Here is a 17,823-nt window from a genome sequence, read left to right as displayed (position 1 = left end):
CGGGTTCCTGGGAGGGAGGTAGGGCCCATAACCAGGCAACTGCTGATCCACCCGCCACCCGGGCGGATTTGCAGTGCTGTTACTTGCGGCTCTTCCTTAAACGCATGCGCGCTGCAGGAGCCAGTGCCCTGCCCCCGTTTCCATAACAGCAGTACACAACTCCTACTTTCCCCCTTGCCATTCTTCCAAGGCAATCCTTCGCCCTCAGGACCAAGACCTCTCCAGAACTGCTTCTAGTTGAGCAGAACCAGGGTCTACGCCCCTTGGCGAAGGGGGATTGGGTGGGAGGATGAAGAGTGAGCATCAAGCTGATGTTCCAAAACAGAGAAATGGGCTGAAGAGGGATGGAAACGATAAAAAATGATTGGAGCAGGGTTTAGGCATGGAAGTGGGTGAAGGAGGCACTCTGCTAAGGGAGAGAAAGGGAAATTGGTAGGGGAGATTGAAGGAGGAGTGGCTTCAGAAGGAGGTGGAATAACTGGGGAGAGGAGTCCAGAAATCAGGGAGGAGAGTTGAGCCACTATGAAGGGTAGGAAAGGTCTGGGGGTCTGGAAGTCATCCTGAAGGGAGAGGGGTCCTTTATGGAAAATATGAAGTAGAAGTTGGGAGTCAAGAGAGTTGTTCACAAGAATGAGGAAAGATGTGTAGTTGGAAGGTCGGGTGACAGGTTACCTGTGAATAGATGGGAGGGGTATGAGGGTTGATGGAAGCTGAGACCTTCTTTCTCAGGACCAGAACTGAGCTGGATCTGACTCCAGAGCCTTCTTGTGGGGAGAAAGATGTCAGATGAAGATGACTTGGACGAGTTTGAGCCAGACCAGGAAGAGCTGGAAAAAGAAGATGATGAAAAGGAGACAGAGGAGTGGGAAGACCACAGAAAAGAAGGGGAAGAGTTCGCTGAGGAAGTGAGAGCCTGGAAAGGGAGGGGTCCTAGGGCTCAGGACCAGGGGTGGGCTGGAAAGGGTTGACTTACTCACTTCCTGTTGCAGTGGATGCCCAGCCCCCTAACGGAGGATATGATGAAGGAAGGGCTTTCTTTGCTCTGTAAAACAGGCAATGGATTGGCTCATGCTTATGTTAAGCTGGAGGTTAAAGACAGGTGCGTACATGGAGGATCAGATGAAGATTGAGAGTCTATAGGATCCCATCTACTTTCCCACTCTCATCTCTGGGTGTTTTGGCTGAAAGTTTGAATATCTCTCATCCTAGCCTAGTGGGGATAGAAAGATTGAATTTACTTTTCAGGGTTTCTAAGACTCCCTAAGGACTGGGAGTATTGCTCAGTGGCAGAGCACTTACCTTGCATGCACAGGACTGACACCCAGCACCAAAAAAGAACAAACAAACAAGCAAAAGACTTTCTGGGAAACTGGTGACTTACCTGGGGAATTGGAGAGTGAGTGTATGTGGGGGGAATATTCTGCTGGAGTCCCTTATCTGTCCTTCAGAGTATGATGTCTTTGCCCTGTCACAAAAATCTCTGTCCACTTAATTGGGCTGGATGTGTGACTCTGTGGCACACTTGTTTAGCATGTGCAAGGTACTGGACTTGATCCTTGCCCCAGAAAATACAAACAAAACAAAAAACCCACCTTCCTTCTTCTCTTCCTCCTTCCATTCATCACCCATGCACCTTATTTTAAGCCATTTCTATACTGTCCTCTGCTTTAGTACCTCAGCCAGTTCTTACTGGGTTATTACCTCTTTACCCTGGTTTTTCTTCCCTCCATCATCTCCTAGGGAGCTGACAGACATCAGCTTGCTGCGCTCCTACATCCATCTGCGCTATGTGGATATTTCTGAGAACCACCTGACAGACCTATCACCGCTCAACTGTCTCACCCATCTGCTGTGGCTCAAGGCTGATGGCAATCTGCTTCGGAGTGCCCGGCTGAACCAGCTGCCCTACCTGCAGATTGCCAGTTTTGCCTACAACCAAATCGTTGATACTGAAGGCATCTCTCATCCTCGGCTAGGGAGCTTGGATCTCAAAGGTGGGTCCTTGTGATGGGCTACACAAGATTCCTTCCCTCCCAGCCTGGGGCTGCCAGAAGACGGCAGAATATGGTCCTTGACTGAGCTACACAGCAATTGCATTCATTCATTCATTTTTAGACACTCAGAGGGATGGGGGGTGTAGTTCAAGTGGCAGAGTACTTGCCTAGCAAGCAGAAGACCCTGGGTTCAATCCCTAGTACTAGAAAAATAAATAAATAAATAAATAAGGCACTGATTATGACAGTTCATGCTGGAGCTATAGCAGTTAAAAAAAAAAAAACAAAGAAAAAATCCCTGTTCTCAATCAGATTATACTCTAACTGGGAGAAATGGACAATTAACAATTAACATAGTAAGAAAGTAAATTTAAACTAGGCATAGTGGTGCATGTCTGTAATCCCAGCACTCAGAAGGCCTAGGCAGGAGGACTTGAGTTCAATGCCAGCCTGGGCTACATAACTATTTCCAGTCCAGCGTGGGCTACATAGAGAGTTCAAGGCTAGTCTAGGCTCCATTCGTGTGATGGTGTTTCAACAAACAAAAACTGTAAGTTTATATAGTGTACAAATGTATATAGTATGCAAGAAGGACATAAATACTATGGGAAACATAGATCAGGGAAGGGAAACAGGCAGGCACAGGTAGCAGTTTCACACTGGTTGGTCAGAACAGACATCACTGAGGCGATGTTTGAACAAACACTTGAAGCATATGTGGATGGCTGGGGCATTCTCCATTTGTTCCTCACAGGCTGTGGTGGACATGTCCATCACTTGCACTTGCCCTGGGACTCCAGAGATACTGGTCTAGTACTATTTTTCCTCACCACCCTGCATTCAAAGGAGAGATGACTCAGAGGCTCTCAAAATTCAGGTTCGAACACTGAACATTCAGAGTGCCCCCTTAAGCTCTTGCTATCCTCCTTTTCCCCAGGGAATCGCATCCACATGGTGACCAGTCTGGACCCACAAAAGCTGAGCAACCTGCACACCCTTGAGCTTCGGGGGAACCAGCTAGAAAGCACCCTGGGAATCAATCTTCCTAAGTTGAAGAACCTCTTCCTGGTAGCTCAGTGGGCCAGCCATAGGGTGGTGCAGGAAAGCAGACACTGTCCTGGGGGTCAGCATGCCTGGGTTCTAGTAGGCTTACCTACTAACTTCATCATCATAGTGATAACGAGCCCTTACTTGCTGCTGGATGTTGTGGAGGTGGGAAGTTAAGACAAACAAGATGCTGCTCAGCCAACAAGGCTAATGATACATAATGTTTGGATAATACAGAGATAATTTGCAGCAAAATGTGCTACTGAGGTACAGAGAGCAGGCTAAGGAGTCTGCTTAAATGTTCAGTCTTTTAGGCTCAAGTTGGGGGTTGGGGTAGGTTGAGCATCTTCCATACTAGAGATGGCTTTAGTGGGATACACAGTAGGGAATTTCAGGTGCCTTCTTTTTTTTTTTTTTCAGTACTAGGGTTTGAACTCAGGGCCTTCACTTTGAGCCACTCCACCAGCCCTATTTTGTGATGGATTATTTTGAGATAGGGTCTCCAGAACTATTTGCCTGGGGGGTTGGCTTTGAACCGCTCCTCCTGATCTCTGCCTCCTGAGTAGCTAGGATTACAGGGGTGAGCCACGGCACCCCACTGACCTCTTGTTGGGCTGGCAGCTTCTCCTGAGCTTTTTTTTTTTTTTTAGGAGGAAGGGGGAAGGTTGGAACTCAGCCTCTACTCTTCATTTTCTTTTCTTTCTTCTTTTTTTCTTTTTTTTTGAACGCGGGGCTTTGTACTTGCTAGGCAGGTGCTCTACCACTTGAGCTGCACAATCCTCTTCTTTGTTCCACTTCCTCCACTGCTCCCTCTCTACCTCTTGAATTTCTTTTTTTTTTTTTCCTTCTTTTTTTTTTAAGAGGTAGGAAAGTTTGTTAAGGGAAAGAATGAAAGCTCCCGTGGGAAGGGATGGGTCCCAAGTGGGTAGCCCTTGGATTTCCTCTTTTGTTTCATCTCTTTGTGACTTCCCTTCCTTTTCCATCCTTGCTCCCTTCTCTCCCTGAGTCCAGGCCCAGAACATGCTGAAGAGGGTGGAGGGTTTGGAGAACCTGAGCAATCTCACCACCTTGCATCTTCGGGACAACCAGATTGAAACTCTGAATGGCTTCTCCAAGGAAATGAAATCACTACAGTATCTCAACTTGAGGTATAAACCCCCTTCTAGCCCCCTACCAGGAGCAGCTTTTGACCCTTTGCTCTTCCTTGTCCTCCAATCTTAGCTCACAGCTGGGGTCTTACTTCATCTTCTTGCCTGACCCCCACCCCTACTTTCCTCACTTCTACATTTGGTCCTAATTGGAACACTAAGACCTTCATAACCTGTGACCCCTGAATCCAAGGTCTGCTATTTGCCAGACCTTGTGATATATTTTGGAAACATGTAAAGGAATCAGAGGGCTGGATGTGTTGGCACATGCCAGTAATTCCAGCACTCTGGAGGCGGAGGCAGGAAGATCATTGTGTAGCTTGGGCTCAAAAGACAAAACAAAACAAAACGAAAACAAAGTAAAGGAATCAGAGGTGGTCCTTGTTTTCTCTCTCCCTCCCTCCCTCTCTTTCTCCTCCCTTCCTTCCATCCATCTTTCTTCTTTTTTCTCTCTCTTTCTTATTTTATTTATTTATTGGCAGTACTGGGGCTTGAACTCAGGGCCTTCACCTTGAGCCACTCCACCAACCCTATTTTTGTGAAGGATTTTTCGAGATAGGGTCTCTCAGAACTATTTGCCCTGGCTGGCTTTGAACTGTGATCCTCCTGATCTCTGTCTCCTGAGTAGCTAAGATTATAGGCCACTCGTGCTCCCACAAGATCCTGTCTTTAAAATAAGAAAAGCCAGGCAAATAGTTCGTAAGACCCTATCTCAAAAAACCCTATCACAAAAAAATTGGGCTGGTGGAGTGGCTCAAGGTGAAGGCCCAGAGTTCAAGGCCCAGTAACACCCCCCCCACACACACACAGGATCTCACTATGTTGTACAGACTCCCAAGAGTCTTGGGCTCCAGTGTCCCTTCTGCCTTAGCCTGCTGTGTAGTTGGGACTACAGGCATGTACCTATTCTTAAGGGACATGTAAGACTTACAGTCTGGCTCTTTTCCTGGCACTATCATATATAAATTTTCACTGCCCTTCTCTATTTCCTAGGCATCAATTCCCCTTCCCATTTCCTCTCTTCTCCTGAGCCCAACCTATAAGGGCACTCACTGATACTAAACACAGGTGTACTCATATTTGAGGAAAGAAGAATATTAGAAAGAAAATCTCCAGGTAGAAAGTTGGGGGCAGGGGGTATTTTCTTTCTGCAATTCTTTCCTGATGGAAAAAAATTTTTTTTTTAATTCTGTGTGGTGTTGGGGATCACTCTCAAGGCCTTGTGCGTGCTAAGTATGCACTCTACTACTGAGCTACACACCCCCATCCCTTGGAGGATCTTAGGATCTTATGTGTATTACTCCTCTTCTCCCTTGCCCTCTTTTTATTTGTGTTCTAGGCTGGTCTGGAGCTAGATGTTTAGCTCAGGCTGTCTTTGAACTCATGATCCTCCTGCCTCACTCTCCTAAGTGCTGGGGTTGCAGGTGTGTACCACTGCACCCAGCTTTACCTTCCTTCCTTTCCTTCTTTCTTCCTTTCTTCTTTCCTTCCTTCCTTCCTTTTTTCTTTCTTTCTTTCTGTGGCACTGGGGTTTGAACTTGGGGCCTCACACTAAAGTGGCAAGTGCTCTACCACTTTGCCATTCTGTCAACCCTGGGCCGGGTATTTTAGAAATAGAGTCTCCCCCGTCCCGTGGTTCTTGGGTATGTTTGGAAGTTCGCAAGGGATGGTACATATAGCCACACACTTTGTCTAAGTGACTGGGAGTATGTGAGGGCAGAGATGCTAAACATCCTGCCACTACACAGAACATTCCATTTCAAAATGCCTATAGTGCTCCAGATGAGAAACACTTCTTGAGGCCCAAGCATATCCATTCAGATATCCACTGAAACATTTAAAATTATTTCAGAAAGGCTTGAAAACAGGAGGATGAAATTAAATACAAAGTATCACAGCATGAGACACATTAAGAGACTAAACCTTTTTCAGCCTGGGACACTGAGCCCATCCCTGGTTCTAGATTTCTTCTTGTGGAGGGCACCATACAGCACCCACCCCTGACCCTGTGCTTAGAGCCTAGTTCCTTCTCCACTAATCTGGGTCTTGCCTTCTAACTTCTGTTTAGATAGGACTGACATAGAAAAAGTCTGTTCCAAAGGGATATTCCCCTCTTTTCCAACTACAAGACACGGTGTGGCCTAGCTTCACCACTCCCAAAGGATGAAGAAGACACAACACAGCGTAGACTGTGGCTTTTAGGAATTCCTCGAAGGGCAGAAACAGGACAGAAGTGGCCAGTCTTCACAGTATTTCTAGGCAAACTGGGGCCTAGTGGGAGGCTCCCCAGAGGCCCCATTCCTAGCACCTGGCAATCAAAGCCCATTATTCCTGGGTGAATCCCTTCTGATGCACTGGCAGGGGCAATATGGTGAGCGACCTGGCAGAGCTGGCCAAGCTTCGGGACCTGCCCAAGCTACGAGCCTTGGTACTATTGGACAACCCATGCGCAGATGAGTCGGAATACCGCCAGGAGGCCCTGGTGCAGATGTCACAGCTTGAGCGCCTGGACAAAGACTTCTATGAGGAGGAAGAGCGGGCAGAGGCTGATGAGATCCGCCAGAGGTTGAAGGAGGAACAGGAACAGGAGCATGAAGCTGAGCAGGAGCATGATCTGGAGCTGGATCAGTCACTGATCTAGCAGACTTCTTCCAGCCTCCAAGGAAAGTAAAGAAGCTGGCAGGGAGGCAGCAAGGGAAGCCAAGAGCTAGGCAGGTAGGGGAAGAGAAATTGCTGCAGAAGGAGGTGGATGAGTATGGGCAAAGGTAGGGAGAACCCTTGGAGAGACCAGACATAGGAGCCAGGGGATCTTGGGTGAGAAGAAAGGACCAGAAGGGCCTGGGAGGAGCTGATGAAAGCTTAGGAGTTACATCAAAATGCTAGGAGAGTTAGTGAGAAGAACTGGTGGGTAGGCAGAGGATCTGGTGGGCAGCCAGTCCTGGCATAGAGTGAATATGGTAGGAAAGGACAGGTCTAGGGAGGACTTAAGGGGAGGGAGGTGGTTGGTGGTGTAGGAGGGATGCAGCTGGGCCAAGGAGAGAAGGCAGAAGATCGTGCACTAGAAAGCTGAAGCTAAAAATAACAGGACATTGGTGGGAGGAGAAAGGAGGGCAGGGTGAGGCAGAAAGAGACTGAGAGAAGCCCAGGGAGGTGAGACCACTCAGTACTTGGTACGTCGGATGGGGGCAGAGGCTTTACTTCTGTCTTTATCCTCCAGCTGACCAATGACACTGACCCCAAGATGTGGGAAGGCTCCAGTGGGGGATCACCACATCATACTCCTGTCATCCTGCTCAGAGGATGCCTTCTTTTGCCCCAGAGTTGGAATTCATCACAGTCCAAAGCCTAGGCTGTGTGTCACCTGGGCAGTTTGGGGTGCGGTGTGTGGTGTCTAGCTGGGCCTGAGCTCTGCTTAGACAGGAGGCAGCTTCAGGCAGGTCTTGGGGAGCCTCAGAAGGCACATAGGGTTGGCTGGGGAAGCAGGTTGGAGTATTAGGGACAGTTTATTTTCAAATAAAGAAACATTTTGATACTTTTGAGTCTGACCGGGTTTGTTAGACACTTAGTCAGTGGTGGGCTTCCTTGACAGTGTGGGCCTCAGTAACCGCAGCATTACTGGTGTGAGGCTGCGCCTGTTTCCTGGTGTGGGTCTAGCATGGGTATGAGCGTGCCTTGGGGAGCGGAGGGGGGGAACAGATCCTGGGTCACCCTTCCTCTCCCTCCCCCTCGCTTCTCCCAAGACCCTCCCCCATCGGTCCCCCACCCGCGCTCGTACGTGCGCCTCCGCCGGCAGCTCCTGACTCATCGGGGGCTCCGGGTCACATGCGCCCGCCTGGCCCTATAGGCGCCTCCCCCCGCCCGCCCCCCGCCCGCGCCGGGAGCCGCAGCCGCCGTCGCCTCCGCCACTCCGGCTCTCTCTGCGCCGCGGCTGCCGCCACCATCACCGTCACTGCCACTGTCACCGGCTAAGTCTGCAGCCCCGAGGTGAAGCCCCGGTCGGGCCTGCGTCGCTCTGTCACCCTCCTCTCGCCGCGTCCCTGCCCCCTTTCCTGGCTTTCGCGCTTCAGCCCTTGGCGCTGCGTACCTGCACTTCACCCACCCTCCCCGGCACCCTCTATCCCCGGCCTTCCCAGAGCGCTCCTCTCCCGCTTGCTGGCTCTCACCCCCTCCTGGTTTAGGTGCCAGCCGTCTCGGCACCTGCTTCTTCCTAACTGCGCCGTTCTCCACCTTTGCCTGCCTCTCGCATCCCATGATCATCTTCGCTTCAGGTCTTGCCGATTTGTACATTAAGTTCGGCGTCTCCTCAGGCTGTGCATTCTATCCCGGCACGTCCTTTTGCATTGCATTTGGGGAAATGTCTTCTCTCACCCTTCCTTGGCTACCCCACACTTCCTCTAGATTCCCCTCTCTCTTACTCCTTCCCCACATCGCCCCTCTCAGCTGCATCGGGGAGGGATGGAAGGAGCAGTGAATTGGACGGCAGGGGAGAGGGTGGACCTAGTCTTGACTCTCCCACACCTTTCCGCTGCAGCCCCCAGGGACTGGAGAGCCGATCCCAGGACTGTCCCCAGACTCCTCTGCTGTATGACTCTTGGGGAAAAGGAGGCCCTCATGTTTGGGAGAGAGGTTGAGATCCTTGGAGTGGGGAAGAGACCGACAGTCCTGGGTGTCAAGTTGGGACGGGATGGGGGTTCTGAGGAGAGGCCCTGTCTGCCCGGACGACTTATCTTATTCCTGGCTCAGGGAAAAATGCCAACCTGGCACCCATTCCGCTCTGGGGAGATCTGGGGGAACCCCGCCGGCCAGCAAAGCTGCTGAGGGTCGAGGGAGCCAACCGTCGTGCCCCTTGCGGTGCTCACCTCAGCATTTGATGTACCCCGCCCCCCACTGCAGTGACCTCCCCTTCCTCACCGCATTGACCTTCCCTTTTTCCCGTGGGGGGAGGAGGAAACCCCTTCTACTGCCGCTGACTGCAGCCGGCTCCTCCCCACCCCCTACCCACTGCAGTAACCTCTTTCCCATCCCTCCCAGCCACTGGCTCCTCCCACTGGCCTCAGGCTCCACCCCTCTAAGCCTCTTTCTTTCTCCTTTCTTTCCTTCCACCCAAGGAGATCCTAGACATCATGTCCATAGAGAAGATCTGGGCCCGGGAGATCCTGGACTCCCGTGGGAATCCCACGGTGGAGGTGGATCTCCATACTGCCAAAGGTAATGGGTGGACCATGGGCTTTCTCATAAGCCCCCACTTCTCTACCCCATGCTGGGTCTGGGCTGGGTTGGGAGACCTTCCTTTATACCCAGAGAGGATGGGGTGGTAGGCCAGGCTCCAAAGGCTGGATTGTGGGGTTGAATCTCCTTGAACAGGAGAGCCAGACTAGGCAGCTCTGTGTTCTAGATTAGTGTGAGGCATCCCCTGCCTCTGTGTGCGCGCGCATATGTGTGTGTGTGTGTGTGTGTGTGTGTGTGTGTGTGTGTGTGTATGTGTGATGTTGCCTGGCATAGCTTCATTTCTGTGGCCTCCCACTTGTGCCCATAGTGCCTCAAATGGGCGGATGAGGAGGCCACTGCTGGCTCAGTGTGTGTGTGTGTGTGTGTGTGTGTGTGTGTGTGTGTGTGTGTGTGTGTGTACATGTGTACTTTTAAGGAAGTATGGGGAGAAGACTGGATGCGGCAAGCAGGAGTTTAGAGACTGAAGGAATTTCTGGTCCTCTTCTCCTTATTCCATGTTCTCCCAGGTCTCTTCCGGGCTGCAGTCCCCAGTGGAGCCTCTACTGGCATCTATGAGGCCCTGGAGCTAAGGGATGGAGACAAACAGCGTTACTTAGGCAAAGGTAAGGCCCTTTCTCTGCCAAGCTCTGTCACTCCTCAGCTTTATATCTAACCTCACACCAGTCCCTAGCCCTCTCTCTCCTAGTATGCCTTTTCTCTCCTCCTCTTCTTCCTCTGGCCACTGCTGTACCTCTAACCTGTCCAGTCATTCTTCCTCTCCCTAGGTGTCCTGAAGGCCGTGGATCACATCAACACCGCCATTGCACCAGCCCTCATCAGCTCAGTGAGGCTTGCTCTTTGCTGGGGATGACAGGACCAGAGTCCTAGAAGGGATTCTGGATTTGGGAGGGAGACTGGGAGGGAAAAAGGCCCACCTTTTAGGAACCATGGTTACAGGGGGAAAAGTAGGAAAAAGGCTGTTTAATCCTCCCTGTTCCACAACAATTCATGTCTCCCAATGCTGGCAGATCACTGCTACAGGGGCCTGGTGAGGCTGTGTGTGAATGGGGGACCCTCTGCCTTGGGGCCTAGCCTCTATCTTGGCCCTGAGTGATGGGGGCTCTGCCCACAGGGTATCTCTGTGGTGGAACAAGAGAAACTGGACAACCTGATGCTGGAGTTGGATGGGACTGAAAACAAATGTAAGCAGGGGCTGGGAGAAAGTGGGTAAGCATGAGAGTGGGGCATGTGTGGAGCAGACAGAACTGAACCAGCCATGCTGGGCGGGGACACTTCATCAGGAGTGACTGTCAGAGGACTTCTTCCATCCTCCTCCCAAAGCCACTGCAGTGGGAGGGAGTGACATTAAACAGAAGGAAGAACTTCTTTATAGCATAAAGAAGAGAGTCCACATGGAATAGTCTGAGGGATGTGTAGAAAGAGGTGAGGCTTTCTGCCTCCTCCCCCTGCCCTGCTGTTCTCTAGAGAGAATGGATGAGATGAGACAGAGGTGGGGAGAGAAGAGGGGTGCTCCTTTACTGGTTCTTTAGGGTAGTATAGGTGGAGGCAGGGGTAGAATGAGGAAGGGACATTTTTGCTCAGTGCCTTCCTCTGTAATCTCCCAGCCAAGTTTGGGGCCAATGCCATTCTGGGTGTGTCCCTGGCCATCTGTAAGGCGGGGGCTGCGGAGCGGGAATTGCCTCTCTACCGCCACATTGCTCAGCTGGCTGGGAACTCAGACCTCATCCTGCCTGTGCCGGTGAGCACTGACTGGGCCCCTTCCAGAGGTTGGGGGGTGGGGAGGAGCATGAAACTTCCCTCCTGAAGAATGATGGGAGGAAGATGAACTTGCTGCTGAAGAGATCTGAAGGCATGGGAATGTGAACTCTGAGTCCAGGCATCTCAGGGGCAGTTTGGGACCTTGGATTAATACTCCCAAGGACAAGGAAGGAAGGCTCTTTGACCCTTCTGTCTATCCAGGCCTTTAACGTGATCAATGGCGGGTCTCATGCGGGGAACAAGCTGGCCATGCAGGAGTTTATGATCCTCCCAGTGGGTGCTGAGAGCTTTCGTGATGCCATGCGACTTGGGGCAGAGGTCTACCACACACTCAAGGGGGTCATTAAGGACAAGTATGGCAAGGATGCCACCAATGTGGGGGATGAAGGTGGCTTTGCCCCGAATATCCTGGAGAACAGTGAAGGTAAGGCCAAGAACCTCACTCCAGCTCCAGGGCTTACTCTATTTTGGGACATCAGGAAGGGCCACACACTTCCTGAAGCCTGAGGAGGGTTGGGGGGAAGGTCTTCGAATTCCTGCAAACCCATGGAGGTACCAGCTTTTAGTCAAATTCACATGCAGACCTGGGGGGCAGGCTCCTACATGCCCAGTCACATCTGTTGGCACCTGTAAGTTCTCACTAGAGCCCCTAGGAATACAGGGAGGGTCCATCTCATCCTTTACCTCCACAGGAATTTCAGTTGAATGAGATATGCCATTACTCCAGGGAGGCCATTCTAAAGCTATCCTATCCCCACTCCAGTCTCTTGGGCCTCTAGGATGCCTAATTTTGTGTGTGCATGTGCGTGTGCGTGTGCGCGCCCTGGGAGAAACTGTATCATGAATGGAAACTATATAGGGAGAAGGAGTGTAGGAGTCAAGGTTCTGGACTGGAGGTGTAGCTCAATGGTAGAACACTTGCCCAGAATGCTGCTTGGGTCCCTTGGTTTGATCCACAGCACCACCAAAAAAAAAAAAAAAAGAAAGAAAGGGAGCCAAATTGCCTTCATTTATGATCTTTCCTACTTAACTTACTTCTCTGTGCTTCCTTTTCTTATGTGTGAAATGGGAATAATAGTTTCTGCCCTGTAGCATTATTGTGAGGATTAAATGAGATCACATATGTAAAGTCTTAGGTGATGTGATACCAAGAAAAACATCTACTAGGAACGGAATTCCATTCTTGCCTTCCTAGAAAATGGTCTCTCCTTCCAGATCTGGTTCAACCCCAACAATCACCATGGCCACACCTCCCCCACCTGCACTCTGAGCTTCTTTTCCCTCCCTCCTTTCTCCCTGCCCTCTCCTCCTGTTTATAATCTCACCGTATTCCATCTGTAGCCCTGGAGCTGGTGAAAGAAGCCATCGACAAGGCTGGCTACACGGAAAAGATTGTCATTGGCATGGATGTCGCTGCTTCAGAGTTTCATCGTGATGGCAAATATGACTTGGACTTCAAGTCTCCTGCTGATCCTTCTAGATACATCACTGGGGACCAGCTGGGGGCGCTCTATCAGGACTTTGTCAGGGACTATCCTGGTGAGCACAAGGGGTGTGGGAGAGTGGGCAGGGGGAGAGTCAGAGGGCAGGCAGGGACGTGATGGGGCAACTGTGGACCTTATGGTGCCAAGTCAGGTACCAGGTAGAAGTATTCTAAGAGAAGCCTGAGAACCAGGGATAGGGCAAAGGAGTCTTCTGCAAAGATGAGCTTTGCCTGTTGTGTAAATGTGGTATGTATTTGTGATGAATTTGTTCTATCTACATTGGAACCTGATTACAGTTGTGGGCTCTAAAAGCTAGTGATATCATGGGAGGGCTCTAGAAGGAGCCAGGGATGGTGAGAAAGTGAATAGCCTTAACAGGAAGTAGTGCATTTCAGTATCTTTGATTGATGAAGCTGTAGATGCTGAATGGAGCTGGGACTGCTGGGTGAATGGAAATGATGGCTGAGAAGGGCTGAATAACCCTCCCCAAGTCTACCACAGCCTTTTCCTTCTTTTATCCTACAAAAGAAACAGTTGGTCTCTATCTTCTTAAGACAGAGCAAGAGAAAATAAACATCAATTGCAGAAGGCAGGAGTTAGACTACTAATGAGGCAGGGTCCTGGTGTTAAGAATAGGAAAATGCAAAATGAGGTTTTGTTATTGGAAATTTTACAAAATGAGAATCAGGATAAGAATCAGTTAGGAGGGCATGCTTATTTTGGGGAGGGTTGGGGAGCAAACATAAGGAGGCATATCCACCCAGGAGACTTGTACATTTCAAAGATGCAAAGTTGGGTGTCCCAGCCAGGTGTGGTGGTATATACTTGTAATCTTGAAACCAGAGTTTTGGACCCAAGGCCCAAACTCTTGAGAGTCCATATGCCAGGTCCAGCCATCTGCCCCTAAATGCCAAATAAAGAGGCATGGTGAAGGCAGAGAAAGGTTTATTACACAGCTCAAGACATGCCATGGGAAGAGGCAAAGTAAGCACTCAGCTCATCCTCAGCCATCTTCGGGGTACAGACATGAACCCTGAAGTGAACAAAAGAACTGGGGGCAAGGGACAAAGGTACAAGCCGGTCCCAGCTATAGGGAGGTGTAGGTAGGAGGATCATCGTTTCAAGTTTGTCTTGAACAAAAACTGGAGACCCTATCTGCAAAATAACTAAAGCAATTTAGTGATGCTGGAGATGTGGCTCAAGTGGTAGAGAACCTGCTAGGAATTGTGACGCCCTTAGTCCAACAACAAAAACAAAAAAAGAAAAGAAAAAAGGAAGGGGGAAGGGGTTGTCCTTCCCTAAGCAGAGACCCAGGCAGGATCAAGTGTCCCCTCACCGCCCTTTCTGCAGTGGTCTCCATTGAGGACCCATTTGACCAGGATGACTGGGCAGCCTGGTCCAAGTTCACAGCCAATGTAGGCATCCAGATTGTGGGTGATGACCTGACAGTGACCAACCCAAAGCGTATTGAGCGGGCAGTGGAGGAAAAGGCCTGCAACTGTCTGCTGCTCAAGGTTAATCAGATCGGCTCAGTCACTGAAGCCATTCAAGCGTGAGTGACTCTTGACCCTGTCCCACTCAGCCCATTTCTGTGGTACCCCTCTTGCAAGTACTCCCACCCTGATCTTGCCCAGGGTTTCTGGAGAGAGCAGGGAACTTGGAATATCATTTACAGTTCTCTCACCTCTACTCCCTCCCTCCCAGACACATCCCAGACACTTCCATGTGCTTCATGATAGACCAAGATTGGGGCTGGGAGAGAACACCCCTTGTGTGGGGCTGAGGTCAGTGCTGGTGTATGAATGCAGGTGCAAGCTGGCCCAGGAGAATGGCTGGGGGGTCATGGTGAGTCATCGCTCAGGAGAGACTGAGGACACATTCATTGCGGACCTGGTGGTGGGGCTGTGCACAGGCCAGGTGAGTGGGGGCAGCCTGCGGAATGGGGGATCTTTGTGGGATGGATGGAGTCTAACTCAGGTGGGTCTCTCCTTCTAGGTATTTGAAGGCATAAAGGGAGTTTCAAGAGTAGAAGTTTCAGGGTAGCTCAGTGGCAGAGCACTTGCCTAGCATGTGCAAGGTCCTGGGTTCCATTTTTTTTTTAAAGTTTCCTTTCAGGGGGTGGAGAGGCAGTCACTGGGCTACTTATCTTTTGGAATGTTTCAGATCAAGACTGGTGCTCCGTGCCGTTCTGAGCGTCTGGCTAAGTACAACCAGCTCATGAGGTGAGAGTCCCTGAAGAACAAGAGCCCAGGGTGCAGAGGGCTAAAATCCCCGTTAGCTCACTGTTCCATCTCCAGTGCCTTGGGCCACAGTAGATGTCCAGAAAATATTTGGTTTTGCTTGTTGACTTACTGATCACCTGATTTAGGTTGCATGGGAAAGCCAGGGAATGTTCACTTTGGGTCAAGACTCAAGCAGGTGGGATGAAGGAAGGCAGAGGCTAGTAGGACTACCTAAGAAAGAAGCAGTACCCTCCTGCTTCCCTGACTTGTTTCCTTTCTGACTTATCTCAGAATTGAAGAAGAACTGGGAGATGAAGCTCGCTTTGCCGGACATAATTTCCGCAATCCCAGTGTGCTGTGATCCCTCTACCTGCCTGGAGAGTTGAACCTCCATCCCATCCTCCTGGAAGCTCCTTCTCACTGTCCTAACCTGTGATAGTTCACCCTGAGATACCCTGAGCCCCAGGACAGCCAGAACTCCCTTACTAACCTGCTCCAGCTGCTCCCTGGCTTCCTTAAAACCCTTGCTGTCTTTGCTGTCCCCCCTCTCTGGGCCCCCATTCTTTGGGTTTCCATTTTCTCCACTTCTTCCTTTCCCTTCTCTGTTCCCTCAAAAACTGGAAATAAGAATGAGGATTAGAAGGAGGTCTATGGAAGAACAATCAGTTCTGGAGTTTCAGGGCAGGTGTGTTAAGGTGTTTAGAGTGGGGCCATGTGTCTCCTGTGCTTTGTTCTGTGTGTTTTCCATGTTGCATATGAACCATGAACTGTGCATAGAGGTGAGGCATAGGGGACTGACTACTGGGTTTATAGTCATGCCTACTTAAGGCTTTTGTGTATTTATTTATTTACTTTTGTTAATTAGTCAGCCATTTCTTCTAGGGCCTAAAACTGGCCCTTCTTGAGAGGACTATGCACCTGTATTTCATGTGGCTGCAGATACTAAGATGACCTGGGGTGGGAGGTCTTGCTAGAGATGGGAAGGGTAACAGAAAGGGGTTTTTAGCATCAGTTCTGTTGCGTGTACTAACTGAAGTCTGGCTTGGTCCAGAGTGGGGCTGTGTGCCTGGGAGACTTTTACAAATCTCTCCCTAGCCCTAGGTTCCCTGTTCTTTCTCCAGCTGCACCAGAGCACTGTCTCACCTCCCCTGTGCTGTGTTCCACAGTTGCTTCCACCTCTGTGGCATTGAAATGAGCACCACCATTAAAGTCTGAATCACAGTGCATTCTGTGTCTGAAGAGTCTCACTTTGTTCTGTATGAGGAGAGCAGAGATAGAGGACCTGGAAGTTGGTGAAACTGGATAGCAGAGCTGGGGAAGGCACAAAGAGAGGAAAACCAACAACAAAGTGGCCAAGGTGATGGCCAACCCTGGACAGGTGGGGTCCACATTGTCTCTTCCTACTCAGCTGCAGGCCTGGTCCAGGACCAGGTGAATTAGGGATTTTTAACCTGGGGTCCAGTTCTTGGAAGTATCAGAAATCATGTGTGCATCTTTGTGTACATTTTTTGGGGAAATGGGTCTAAAGTGTCCTTGACTAAAGAAGGGAAAAAACTATGGACTAGAGCAGCTCCCATACTGGGCCTCTCCCAACAAAATTCTGGCTAATTCTAGAGTGGGACAGGACTTCATGGCCTTCAGCCCAAGCAAGATGGAGAATTTGGGGAGGGGAAAATGGTACCAGGAGTGTAGAGCTGAGTCTGAGGAAACTGAGTCCTCTAGTAAACTGAAGATTTGGGACCCGAAGTGCTCAACAGGCCCTCTGGCGTCAGACTGTGAGGAAGCTGTCCTGGAACTCTTCAGCACTGTGGAGTCTTAGGGTTGAGCTGCTCAGCTCAGAGACCACCTTGGGGGACAACCTGACAGTAACTTAGAAGCAGGGACACATCCCAGCAGGCAGGGTATGCACATGGGGAGCTAAGCCACGAGAGGGAGCCAAGGCTCTGCAGGACACTACTGGAAGGCAAGCTGAGGTGGTGTGGGAGGAATTTCAAGGTTGTACCCTCTGCAGGCCTCTTAACTCTGCTTCCACTTTCTAAGCTCTGGTCTTGGGCTTTCTCTGCCATCCTGCCCACTTCAGGGATGACATAGGATTCTAGTTATGTATAGTCAGGGCCCATGTCTCTCTTTGCCTCCCTTCCTGTGTCCCTGACACTTCAGCCATTTTCAGTTCAAAGAGCTTCTTACCCCTCTCTCCTCTGTGCCTCTAATTTCAATGTGGGCATCTCATCTTTCCCTCCTCTCCTAGTGTTCCTTTCTGTCTCCCTGGGGTTCACCATAGTTGTCTGTGGCTCTCAGTTTTCTCTGGGGTCCATGATACCCATCTTTCCTCAACAACTCCCAGTCTGGCCAGGACTGTTTTAGCTGGAGCCACCTTTCCTAACTTCTGCCCTCTCTTTCCTTCCTCCTCACTAGGTCACCTTCTGACAGTCCCTCCCGCCCCACCCTCCCCACCCCCTCAGCCACACACACCAGGTACTAGGTTGGATTGGGTTACAGCTAGCTCTGCCAGGGCCTCCCAGGCCCCTCTCTTCACTTTCCTTTTGTGCCGTTGCCTAGAGACCAGTGGGTTGTGGGGGGCTGGGCCCAGAGAGGGAGCTGGGGTGAGGGATGTGTGTGTGTGTGTGTGATATTCCCTGAAGCTGAGTTGTGAGCCTGGCCCTCAGGTAGGGCAGGAATTGGAAAGGGTAGGTCCTGGTTTCTCTTACTATTCTCCCCATTCCTTGTCTTTACCTATGCCTGAATTTTTCTTTTAGGCTCAGATAAGTCACCATCCTGGTCAATGCCTTAATGATTAAAAAACAAGAAAAGCTCAGCTTGGTCTGGAAGGGATTTCAGAGGGGCCTGAGTCAGGCACAGTGAAACATTGAACTGAGTTCAGTGGAAATGCAATGGGGAGAGGGTGTAGAGGGAAGGAGGAATCTTGGAACAAAGTTAGGGG

The 17,823-nt window shown here is 50.4% G+C and overlaps 2 protein-coding genes across 4 annotated transcripts; both read left to right on the top strand.

Moving 5' to 3' along the window:
- Positions 1-78: 78 nt before the first annotated feature.
- Positions 79-7,412, top strand: Lrrc23 (leucine rich repeat containing 23). Of its 2 annotated transcripts, none has more exons than XM_074076175.1 (7): positions 79-236; positions 730-905; positions 990-1,099; positions 1,741-1,994; positions 2,932-3,062; positions 4,053-4,189; positions 6,551-7,412. In XM_074076175.1, the coding sequence occupies exons 2-7, from the start codon at positions 780-782 to the stop codon at positions 6,828-6,830; spliced, it is 1,038 nt and encodes a 345-aa protein (XP_073932276.1). In that variant the 5' UTR covers positions 79-236; positions 730-779; the 3' UTR covers positions 6,831-7,412. The 2 variants fall into 2 exon arrangements, with proteins under 2 accessions (XP_073932276.1, XP_020013805.1); XM_020158216.2 differs by having other exon boundaries at positions 81-296.
- Positions 7,413-8,036: 624 nt separating this feature from the next.
- Positions 8,037-16,108, top strand: Eno2 (enolase 2). Of its 2 annotated transcripts, XM_020158219.2 has the most exons (13): positions 8,070-8,173; positions 8,721-8,771; positions 9,298-9,397; positions 9,925-10,020; positions 10,183-10,241; positions 10,530-10,599; positions 11,023-11,156; positions 11,378-11,600; positions 12,518-12,715; positions 14,011-14,212; positions 14,469-14,577; positions 14,824-14,882; positions 15,174-16,108. In XM_020158219.2, the coding sequence occupies exons 3-13, from the start codon at positions 9,313-9,315 to the stop codon at positions 15,241-15,243; spliced, it is 1,305 nt and encodes a 434-aa protein (XP_020013808.1). In that variant the 5' UTR covers positions 8,070-8,173; positions 8,721-8,771; positions 9,298-9,312; the 3' UTR covers positions 15,244-16,108. The 2 variants fall into 2 exon arrangements, with proteins under 2 accessions (XP_020013807.1, XP_020013808.1); XM_020158218.2 differs by lacking the exon at positions 8,721-8,771 and having other exon boundaries at positions 8,037-8,173.
- Positions 16,109-17,823: the final 1,715 nt, after the last annotated feature.

The sequence above is a fragment of the Castor canadensis genome, chromosome 6 (assembly GCF_047511655.1).
Source record: "Castor canadensis chromosome 6, mCasCan1.hap1v2, whole genome shotgun sequence".
NCBI classification, from domain to species: Eukaryota; Metazoa; Chordata; class Mammalia; order Rodentia; family Castoridae; genus Castor; species Castor canadensis.
Note: the sequence above shows the minus strand (reverse complement) of the source record. Positions and strands in the feature narration are given on the sequence as shown.

What these genes read in the sequence shown, in the direction of transcription:
- Lrrc23 (XM_074076175.1), top strand. Translation starts at nt 780, where the DNA reads ATGTCAGATGAAGATGACTTGGACGAGTTTGAGCCAGACCAGGAAGAG. An exon ending in AAGCTGGAGGTTAAAGACAG is followed by an intron (nt 1,100 to 1,740) that starts GTGCGTACATGG and finishes ATCATCTCCTAG; the next exon opens with GGAGCTGACAGACATCAGCT. An exon ending in AGGGAGCTTGGATCTCAAAG is followed by an intron (nt 1,995 to 2,931) that starts GTGGGTCCTTGT and finishes CCTTTTCCCCAG; the next exon opens with GGAATCGCATCCACATGGTG.
- Eno2 (XM_020158218.2), top strand. Translation starts at nt 9,313, where the DNA reads ATGTCCATAGAGAAGATCTGGGCCCGGGAGATCCTGGACTCCCGTGGG. An exon ending in CACCAGCCCTCATCAGCTCA is followed by an intron (nt 10,242 to 10,529) that starts GTGAGGCTTGCT and finishes CTCTGCCCACAG; the next exon opens with GGTATCTCTGTGGTGGAACA. An exon ending in TGGGGCTGTGCACAGGCCAG is followed by an intron (nt 14,578 to 14,823) that starts GTGAGTGGGGGC and finishes GGAATGTTTCAG; the next exon opens with ATCAAGACTGGTGCTCCGTG.